This window comes from Vanessa atalanta, chromosome 6, assembly GCF_905147765.1.
Source record: "Vanessa atalanta chromosome 6, ilVanAtal1.2, whole genome shotgun sequence".
Taxonomy (NCBI): Eukaryota; Metazoa; Arthropoda; class Insecta; order Lepidoptera; family Nymphalidae; genus Vanessa; species Vanessa atalanta.
Genome location: NC_061876.1, coordinates 7,585,411 through 7,596,821, shown reverse-complemented (window position 1 = coordinate 7,596,821; position 11,411 = coordinate 7,585,411). Strand labels below are relative to the sequence as shown.

The window sequence follows — 11,411 nt, the reverse complement described above, 5'->3', positions numbered from 1 at the left end:
CGAAAGTTTAAGCTACCACTGCGGAGCGGGTCAAAGTCTTCATTGAGACTCGATCGCTTTCATGGAAATTATATGATTTCATATTCGCTCGTATAATATAAATTGCCGTAGTTTTCTCCGCAGTCCATTTTAGCCGAGCAGCTCGGTTGTATATTTTATTACATTAGTTTGGGTCTGAGGTAAATCAAAAGCAATAGAGTATAAAACTTAATGTATAATCATAGTATTTACAAACTTATGTTATATAAAACAAATATTTTATGGCTATCATAATATACTTACTAATACAACATGTCATTAATAATTTACACAATATTCAAAATAAAAGCAACAGTAAACCAAGTACTGACAGCAATAGTTCTAATAGCACAAAAAGATACGCGATATAAATGGAAATAAAAGAGATTCCATAATTTACATGGTACTAAAATTATGTACAGATAAAAAAGAATATCTTTCGATACAATTGAATATTATTTTCGTTTATATTTTAAATAATATGGTGAAAATTTTGCATAAAACATCATTTCACAAATCAAGATAATGAAGTAAGTAAGAGTTTTTCCTTTAATTGTGTGGATTATGGTATATAAATAAAGTAACATTTCTAATTCATCAACAAATTTATTTGTAATTCAATTAATGTAAAAACGCTTAGTAATCCGATACTAGATATTGTTGTACAAAATATAACTCTACCATGAAATACAAATTTATAGAAGAAAATCAACGTGTTGCTTTAGGACAGCACCATTCGACATTTTTCAAAGTCTTAGAAATTTATACAAATGAAAGTTTAATGTACTTAAATAATTATAAAACACTACAAATAAAAGTCTTATCACATTTTATGGTAATTAAGTATGTACATACTGAGTGACGCCGGATGAATATCATTGCAACTTATTTCTTAACATTACTATGATCCACTGTAAAACTTAGTTAGTAATTTTGCATAAATATACATATTTCAACGATTGCAAAAAGTTAGCTAGCTAAAAGAATTTAGTTGAGCTTTAGATCTTTGGAAATCTGAATTTCTTACGATTACAATATCGATAAACATCTACGTTTTATCTATACAACTTTAATTGCGATCTAACAAAATTGTTTAGAAAAATAAGTCGTCATTTTGGCTTCCACTTTACCCTAAAAATGGAATGGTCTCACGAGCAACCATCTTATTATTACTGAATAAATATTGTATTACCCGAACGTTTTGAGTGTCGCATATATTTCAACATACGATTTCTTCCAATTGATTTGATGCCTAAGACTCTGAGCAATTCATAACAAATCGTACGATTATCGATACATTCTGCCGATATCGTATGGAATTTCGAATACGCATCTAATGGCACCGCTACTGAACAGAACATTGCTTCAAATGCATCTTACCTATAAATTATTTTACGAAGTATTAAGATTTTTATAAAAATGTTAAACATTAAACTTCAAACCACACCACGATCGAAATCAAAGTATAACTCAGCAGCATTATTGCTCTCTATACTATAATTATTTCGTACATAGAATAGTAAATAAGGTAATGTATCATATACGAAACGATGGAGTAATCTCGAAGGCTTTATAATTATCTAATGAACAGCTACAGTTTTAATTAATTCTTTATATTTAATCCTTTACTCGATATCATTCAATTTTGAATAACTAACATTAATCGAAGGCTAGAGCGCCACGAGTTAAAAGTTGTTCCCGCCGAGGTTGTTCGTTTGTATAGTCTGGAGCGACTACCATACGAATCCAAAGGGTGATAACCGAGCCCTCCTTACTACATTCATAATGTGTGCAAGCAAAAAGATTCCTTATAATGTTATTGCTATTATTAATTTTAATTTAATTTAACAGTTACAATATTTTCGATATAAATTATTTTATTAAAATGTCAATTTCCGTGTGATCATTACTTTCCGCATTAATCGTATAGGTAGGCTCGATTGACATACAACTTTTCCGAATTATCATTTCGAGACTCGTTCATAACTATATAGCAATTTTCCATTGTATTTTTAAAAAGTATCTCCCTGTACTAATCAATAAATAATTATTATTATCCGAATTTAAATAACGAAAAAATATAATAACCAATTTAATAATAAAAAAAAAACAATTTAAGTAACCGAATATTGTGATCAAGTCAATAATTAAAAATATAAAGATATAATGACAGTAGTTGTATTACAAAATTAATTATTATCTTATGTATGATACATCGTAAACAACAGTTTATATAAAAATCTATTGAGTTATTTAGATAAGGTTAATTTAAGTGCTAAAATACGTAAATACATAAGTATGCTAAAGTATAACTGGTGGATGTTTAGTCTTTAATATTAAATTAAAATAATAATGGTTGTTTAGATTTATAAAAATAAATTATTAGTTGAATATAAGTGCGTACGCGTTCCAAGTTGAATTTAAATAGATACTAGCTACATTTTTATTTCAGTTTCAAATAATAGAATATGCTCTAGAAAATAATAAGAATATGTGGCAGTTACTGCACATCATTACGTTACGATATATTATATATGCCGAGATATTTTAAAATGTCGACGTTACAGCTACGCCACAAACTCAGTGCATACGCCTTATAGGAATTAATAAATTCAAGTTGTGACCAAAAATGACTGCAAGAAATAAATACGATAAAATCGAATCTAGCTTAACGACTACTTAGTTAAAAGCTAGCAATATAAGACAAATTAAAATCACAATTCTACATAATTTCTAAATCGGATACGTCTCACATTTCAATACAACTCGTAAACATCTCCGAGCTTCAAAAACTCAATCTCCAACCACAGTAACCAGTATCACTAACCTTTCGCGAAGGTCAATTCAAAGAATGTATAGGTACGCTTAGGATACGCGAACTAAATATAAATCGTACTCGACGAGAACGAAGAAGGCGAGATCTTCTCACCACGCACGGCTCACACGCGACTTTAGAATATTTAACACTTTACCGTTCGTCCTGGTAGGTTATTGCATACGTATCTTCCTCGGGTCGGAAGAAGTCAATATATATAGATAGGATCACAGGCACGCCGCTGGCTCGGGGACACGGGCACAGCCGTCATGGTCTATGGAACCTGGGAACAGATATTTTTATTACTATAGACAAATATTGACAGACTTTTGCTCGTATCGATAACGAGTAAAAAATTTGCAATATATTCACCTGTATACCATGAAATTATTTCATAATTTGTCATAACAAACATATATTATTTAGCGAAGTTATGTTTCTTGTCGAATGTATATTTTTATGCCTGGTAACCTTCTTAACAAAGGTCAGATTAGTACTAGTGTACTTCTGCTATTGTTGCCAACGCTAAACGTGCCAAAATATATGTTTACAAATAAAACATATTCGAAGTAATTATACAATTAAATATTAATCTTAGATTCTCATTATTCATTTCAACAAATTTGCACGACACGACACCGTATAGTTACATAGTAGTGCTCTATTATTCTGATTACAAAACATTCTGCACGATGTCCTCTAACAATCAGGCGATTCAATCAACTTTGTTGATGAATATATCGAAAGTCTATACATGTTTTCGATATAGTTCGTTGTTTCGATCGTTTAGTAAATTACTTTTTTATTAGAACATGTTTTTAATCATCACTCATATCTTTGATGTCTTTTATGTTCCAATTATTTGATCGATTTGATATAATTTTGGTAGCTCGATGTGCCTGCATGTTTGTCGTTCAGACGAGGTGGGGTGGGTGGTGAGTGGTGTGGTGGAATGACGGCGGTACCTGGTGAGGTGCTTGCTATCCTCGTGCACGGCCATCTCGGAGCTCTTGAACTCGTTGAGCTCTCGTCGTATGGCGGCCTTGTCGCGCGGCGTCAGTCGTGTCCACGGCTTGTCCGCGCGCCGGTCGTAGTCGTGCGCCTGCAAGAACACATTCACACACATTCATGTAAACGATGGAACCTCTGTCAGAATCTTGTCGGATGTTTTTTCTCGGCTACTTTATGGTACAATGCTCTGAACAACATCGATGGCAGGCGAAGCGATTACATAATAAATACATTTTAAATTAGTATAGTTTGAACTTTTTAGTTTTTGAGAATAGTTGATAAAAGTACCTGTGTGACTTCAATGTAGTCACTGAATCTGATGATTTTCTTCTCTTTAAGTTCATCTACCGTCGGCCGGAAGCTAAGCTTGCGCAATAGGTATCGTTTCTTTTCCTCTTTCTGCTTCTTCTCTTCCGCGGGGGACTGACCTGTAAAGTGTAAAAAATTATAATAATATTTATTATGTTTGTTATTAATACCATCGTAATATTCGATGAGCCATAATCTTCTAAATAAGAAAAATATTAAGTAGAGTGCCCATACACGTACTTTTGAGTATGTTTCTTTCGACGAGCTCCTCGGCGGTGGGGCGCATAGACAGGCGGCGGATGAGACGCGCTCCAATCGCTTCCCACGACTCCTGCCTCTCGTGTTCGCTCTGCACCACCAGGATGTTTCTGCGTGCGAATCACAACGATTTCTTAGCATTTATCCGTTAACACTTCTACGACACTAGATCTTTCAAGATAACTAACGCAAGACGATCTCCGAACGCCTTCGAGGTACCGATAAGACAATACATTCGCTCCAACTGATCTTGCGCACTGGCAATTGGCCGCCGACATAAAATATGCCAAAGCTTGTATGATGCCGAAAACACGTTCATAATGTCCGATTAACATAAACTCTTGGCTTAATCCCAAGACTCGTAATCTGGTCTAGATTTAATTGATAAACTCAGATAGCTCTCCGTTCGATCGACTGGATCGAAATTCAATAACTTTAAAAAAACTCAAAACTTAACATGATATGGTAAATATTTAACGACGATATCACTTTTTCGAAACACGAACTTTGTAAACATTTTATAAACATAAATAAGAGCGTCATAATTAAGTAAAAAAAACGATAAGAGGAAGTAGTTAAACTATATGGGTGTGAGTATGCAAACAAAAATAAAACTCCCAGGCGTTCCTACGAGCCGAGCAAATAATACTGTCACAAACGCACGCGACGTACTACTGAAGTCTACGTGTCTTATACAACAATAGGAATCAATGAGATTGATTATTCTATATGAGGTTAATTTACTGTAATATCGTTCATTTCGCTCAACTGTATAACTACTTCCTTAAGTGAGCTAAATAAACACATGCGGTCAAAATCGGTTTATACTTTATATATAAAACTTTATCATTCGAAATTACTTTGAATTGACATATGATATGTATATCACAATTTATAAAAATATTAACACACATTATGGGTCAGTACTTAGGTAATAACATAAAAAGTTGATACAATTCCAATGACATTTACTAAATTACAAACTTTACTTTACGTATGTATATTAACGTAACGTGATTTTTCGGTTCGTAACTATTTAATTTTCTCCCAGCTGTTCTAGAGAATGCGCGTGCCGAAGTTGGCTCAGTGCCGGAACGTTTGATTATATTGGCAACGTACAAGGTACTTCCTACTACAATTGTCTATTTACTACGATTTCAAGTGCGAATAATACGCAGATTAAGATTACACTGCAGTTCTAATAATATATTTCTAAGCACGATGACAAAACGTTCGCAGAAAATCGATAGATGCTTTCTTGATTAGTATACATTTTAATTTCACATAAAACTATTTGCAGCTGGGATGTGATCGTTCTTTCTACGGTTGCACAACTCATTATATTGGCACAAGTAGCTGAGCGTCATTAATGTATAATAATCATACGAGAGATTCAAAGTCTACTTTGCTCGTTTGTTTGTTAAGAGGGTTTTCGTTTGAGTAGAAGTCTATCTACCGCCTTATACACAACATTGTTACAGAACCAAGTGAATAAAATTTAATAAACTTTATTTTTACTAAGCCAGTATTCAAATGCGATTGTTAGTACAATATATGTATGAGAAATTAGAAAATTTGTTGGATGCATTAATAAACAAACGCAATCTGGTTTCCTGTTAGATATTTAATGACGAAGCAAAATTAAAGCAATTGGAACCTGACTATTAAAATGAATTAGTGAACGACAAAAGTATGAGATCGCATCCTGGAACGACCGGAGAGCAATCAGGAGCGGCTTGACCAAGTTTACGAAGCAAGGGAGAGCAAAATCGGTAACTGTAACTCCCGCCCGCTCTGGCCAGAGATCCTCCGAGCCGGCGCCCGTACCTGTTGATGAGCTCCTGGCGGTCGGGCCGCAGCGCCAGCTTGATGTTGAGGCTCTCCTTGCGCGCGAGCTTGGCGGCCACGCGCTCCGACTCGCTGGAGTACTCGTCGCGGTACTCGGCCGCGCCCTCCCACGGCCGCGCGTTCTCCTTGTTCTCCAGCGTGTTGCCCACGCGGACCGGCCGGCTGCTGTCGAGGGTGCGACTGCCGTTATTACTCCGATAGCTCTTTGTACTATGTGGAAGGGAATACAAATCGAGTTCAGATTATAGAATACGTGTCGGGCACGACATCGGTCGCGAGCAGTGGTGAGAGGACGCGAAAACATTACATTACGCTTGTTTTTGTTATGTGGTATCGTTATTTCACCAAAAGTATTTAAATGTGCGAAATATAATGTCGCAACGTTCTGGAAAACGAGAGAAAAAAGCGAATGAAGTAATTTTATCGCTAATTAGTAAGGGATCGTCGACGCAAACGTGCGTGACCGGCGTCACACTTGTCGCCGTTATATTTCACAGCACGCTATTGTCATACGTTAATGAGATTTTAGTATTAAATATTCTATTTAATAAATTTAAATGAAACATAAAATAATAAATGACCAACAAATTATATCAGATCTAATACTATAGTGATTAAAATTAATATTCTTACACAGTTTTAATGAACATAGCGTTACTATTTGGTTTGCATATATTCGTTACTTTTATATGCAATTTAACCGACAGATACATAAACATGCAGCACAGACATAACAAGAGATAGAACAATAGCATAAACAGCCAAATATATCTATAAACATTAATCATTCAACAGACGACATAGAACTACGCGACTTACGATCTGGTATGTCAAGTACATTCAATCAGTTGTGGGTGTGTATCAGTTCAGCTAATTGTAGGATCTATTGTGGTGCGTGTGAGTGTGAGCGTGAGCGTGTGTCGTGTTAATGATCGTCGGTGTAGTGGTCGAGGATGTGAGCGGACACTAGGTACATGAAGACAGATGATAGTCGGAAGCGTGCGATACACGATGCATGGGCGAAGGCGAAGCGGACCGTCGGGAGGTCTGTGAGGCGTGGCTCGACAACATCGACATAACGAGAGAGTGTTACCATATGCGGATCCTCGGCTTGGGCGGCGGTCGCCTGCTCGTCCGCATGATGAAAATAAACGCACACTTACAACATGTCCGCGGAAACCGATTCATTTAGCGATCGTTTATGATATATAGTATGGCAGTAACAGTGCAGCAGTACAGGCGTTGCAACATAAATTGCAACTCAGTGCGGTCTTTTGTGTAACCGCGCGAAATTTTCCTGTCCACGTTTAAGTATTACTAATGCTTCTATTATTTAAATTGCTAATAAGGTTTACCACACGTATGAACATTTATTCAATTGTCTACGTTTAACGCGCAATAACTTATTCATGTGTGTAATTTATAAAAAAATTTTAAAACGACAATATTTTCACTTAAAAATTATGCATTATTAAATTTATTATTATTTAAATTCTTTTTAAAACAGATAATTTTATTTATTTTATGACTTATGTGGAATTTAAACTATTGCACTAAAACATCGTCTAAAACTAAACAACACTAATTCATTAAATATAAATTTTGATTTTAACAATAGAAAAGTCCTTTTTTTATTATACAGTCAACTAATTTAATTGTAACGTTAATTATAATTATTTCCGAAAGTAGTGATGTGAAGATTAAGATTTTTTGTCACTTTTGACATCTCAAGTCAGGTATTTTGAAAACATTTATAAGTGATATAAGGAAAAGTTTAAGAAGTGGTCGAGTGCCGTGGGGCGTATACTGACTTAAAGCTGGCGTGGTGGTGGTCCTGGCGCGGCGCGAGCGGCGTGGCGAGCGGCGTGCCGGCGGGCGACGCGGCGGGCGCGGGCCGCTTCTTGAGCGCTGACTTCAGCGGCACGGCGTTGAACAGCGGCTCCTTCGGCGGGATCTCCTCCACGCGTGACGTGTCCGCCGCGCCCGCATCCGTCTCCTCCTCCTCCTGCGAGTCTTCCTCTTCGGCTGACGAAGCGAGCGAGGGGATCGTATTAATTTGAGTCGTGCGCAGGCGAAACGTATAAAATGTACACTTGTTTAGGCAATTTGAAATTATTTTTAGGTACCTAGATAAAAAACCGGTATAAGAAGATAAAATATTGGAGAAATTACCCGCAAGCTGGTAGGTTGCATTAAAGACCAATATTTGAATGTAGGTGCAATTTCAAATAATTTGAATTAATTAATTTGTAAAGAAGCATTTCGATTTTTTATTTGTTAATACTAACAATCGGACTGTGTGTTCGTAAGCTGATGCGTGTGGTGGTGTCGCGTGGGACTGGGCGAGCTGAACATGGGTGGTGGCGGGATGGGCCCAATCTCCGAGAGTGCGATGGGCGGTTCCGGTAGTTCCGACAGCATCAGCTGCTCCTCCGCACTGACGTCGCCCTCGCTGCCTCCACCCACGCCACCCATGCCGCCATACCCCACTACAAGTACAAATATAATGTCAGCATGAGGCAGTAAGCTAGCAACCAAAACCTTTGTGATATAGTAAAACGTCCAGACAAAACTGTATTGCAAGAGACATAAGTAAGTGTTTATATATTCGAAAGACGTGGTACATATTGCAGGAATAGATATTTCAGAGTATAGTAATATATTATAGCTAGAAATCGTTGGCAATGTTATTCATACTCTTCTTAAGAAATTAATTTAAAATTATATTTTGATATTACCAAATACTTTATATGACATTACACATAATTACATATTAATAAAGCAATTTAAAACAAGATAAGTTACGATGTTATAAAAATGAAAACGATAGAGAATAGATAACAAACAACGCGAAAGTTTAAGCATAACGCTAAAGGAATTTCTCGTCATTGTGACTGGTATGACGGATGATTTTCCTTAAGCGGATGATAATGATGGCATTCGAGACGTGACTCACCGTCGCCTTGATAGCATATCCGCCTCGGGAGCTTGCCCGCACTCAAAGAGTTCGGTCTCTCAGGTCTCACTAATTCGCCACCATTCTCCAATTTATCTTTCTTTGGTTCTGAAAAGATTGAAAAAAAAAAAATTGTTAGTAAAATATTGCTATTTATTTATTCATGACACAAATGGCTTTTTGCCACTTTCTGAAACAATGAGTAGAGTTAAATTTCTTATCTGACTAAATAATGAAACATTCATTGGTCGCCTGTTGCGTCATCGGTTGCCAAGGACCATTAAGATTAAAGTCAAATGAATTAATCGAACTATAATCAGCTTGTCAGAAACTGGATGTATACCTAAGTGATAATATTCTATAGGTATAATTTTACCTAATTTATAGTTTATTAAAATTGTATCCGATATTATATTTACATCATACTCATATATCAAACGAAAAAACCCTAAAATTGATACCATCATTAATTATTATTATTAGTATTTTTTTTATTTATCATACCAGTTAAATAGATCCTTAGTAAAGCCCCTGGCTTTTCGCTAGCTGAAGTTGTTATATATATTTAATAAAGGTAACATCTACATTTAACTAAAGATAGTTCTCAGTAAGACCTTGTTTACTATTACATATGGCGTTTGACCTAAATACTTTTATTGAATATTTATGGCATTAGTGGTATATAAACAACGTGAATATCAATGTTTCAATGCCATCAGGAGTAATTGAACAAGCGAACCGGGATCGCAACGTCACCATACAATGTCGATAGGACTAAAAATAGCAACAGTCGAGCGACGATCTGTGGCACGCGACTCCCATTCATTGCCGGCGCCGACACCTATCGGCCTTCAACACATGCTACTGTTTATTATTAACACGTCCTGTCTCCCCGTACCAGGCACGCAGTAGTCAAATCTAGATCGCCGACGAAAGGAGTTAGATATACGTTTCAATATTGATAATGCGATAAGTAACAACTTCGTCGAGTGCCTAACCTTGCGTGACGAAATACAATAACTTGCACCTGGCAGCGCCACTTTGCCATTTTCACGATTCGCAATGAAATTGCTTAAGAAAAAATTTCATCATAGATCTATTACATTAGAATTCCTTATGAAAGAAACATTACGTTGGCCTTTAAAGAATGGTTTGAGATATCGAATAAATGTCAATCTGTCTTATTATAAACTAAGTAATCTGATTATCGAATATAATAATAATAATAATAGTTGAAATGTTTAGATATATTTTATGTGTTGGTATATAACTACAATATGCATTTTTATAATTGCGCAAGTAGTTCAGAATGCTTTGATTCAACAGGCGGAGTAAAGTGGTGCGCGAGCACGATTCGGGTAGTGGGCGAAAGGTCCCCCGGCTGCGATCGATGCGGCCGCCCTTGGCCAAGGCTCTCGCGGAGAGGATAAAAGTCGTTATGTAAGTTACTAACTACATCATCTCGAGGTGTTATAAAACGTATTTATAAATGTATGTCTCTTAAAGATCTATACTAATACAGACATTAAGATCGATTACAAACTATTTTTAAGACTGAGCATTTTTATATATTTAATTGTTAAAACTTAATGTATTAATTTTCGACGATTCATGTTCGCTTAATACCGGTTATAAAAAATGACGTCGTATGAAAAATATGTCAATAGCGTGAAGGATAGATATAAGATAGTCAGAGGAGGCAGCTCAAACATTAATAGCACATACAATGTCAAGAGTACGCGTAGTGAAAACGCGTAAGCGGCGCTCTCTCGTGTTTCTCGTCATGATGCGTAAAACGACGCCGAAGACGTTGCGAAACTGAAAGCTTGTTAAAAATAATCAGTCTGCTAAAATGAAATGGACCCATTTATTTTTGCGTTAGTATTATACATTCACATAACGAAGATTGTCCGTATGCTATCAAAAACTTAATACTACTGTCAATATAAAATTCTTTAATTTATAGATAGATGAATACTTTAAAAACGAAAATTAACACTACGAATCGTAAATGATAAAATTATTATTTATAATCTGCAAATGTTTTAATTATTTTATAATCGGGTTCTAATAAATACAATTAGGTTAAACTATTGTTGAAATAATGAATATGAAATAAGTAAAAATCACACAATTACAATGTTTTAAAAGTATTATACATTAAATATTAATTATTTCTCAGCCCATTAAAATTTT

At 35.6% G+C, this 11,411-nt stretch overlaps 1 protein-coding gene across 8 annotated transcripts in view; it reads right to left on the bottom strand.

The window, feature by feature from the left end:
* Window positions 1-196: 196 nt before the first annotated feature.
* Window positions 197-11,411, bottom strand: part of LOC125064957 (phosphatase and actin regulator 4) — a 53,280-nt gene continuing 42,065 nt past the window's right edge. For 4 of the 8 annotated variants that reach the window (XM_047672293.1, XM_047672300.1, XM_047672297.1 and 1 more), the window contains 9 exons: window positions 9,216-9,323; window positions 8,548-8,748; window positions 8,071-8,284; window positions 7,353-7,385; window positions 6,239-6,469; window positions 4,394-4,521; window positions 4,133-4,272; window positions 3,799-3,935; window positions 197-3,116 (listed from right to left, as the gene is read on the bottom strand). In XM_047672293.1, coding sequence (XP_047528249.1) covers window positions 3,101-3,116; window positions 3,799-3,935; window positions 4,133-4,272; window positions 4,394-4,521; window positions 6,239-6,469; window positions 7,353-7,385; window positions 8,071-8,284; window positions 8,548-8,748; window positions 9,216-9,323 — 1,208 coding nt within the window. In that variant the 3' untranslated portion in view covers window positions 197-3,100. The remainder of the gene's footprint in view (window positions 3,117-3,798; window positions 3,936-4,132; window positions 4,273-4,393; window positions 4,522-6,238; window positions 6,470-7,352; window positions 7,386-8,070; window positions 8,285-8,547; window positions 8,749-9,215; window positions 9,324-11,411) is intronic. The other 4 variants (XM_047672295.1, XM_047672294.1, XM_047672298.1 and 1 more) reach the window with 4 other exon arrangements.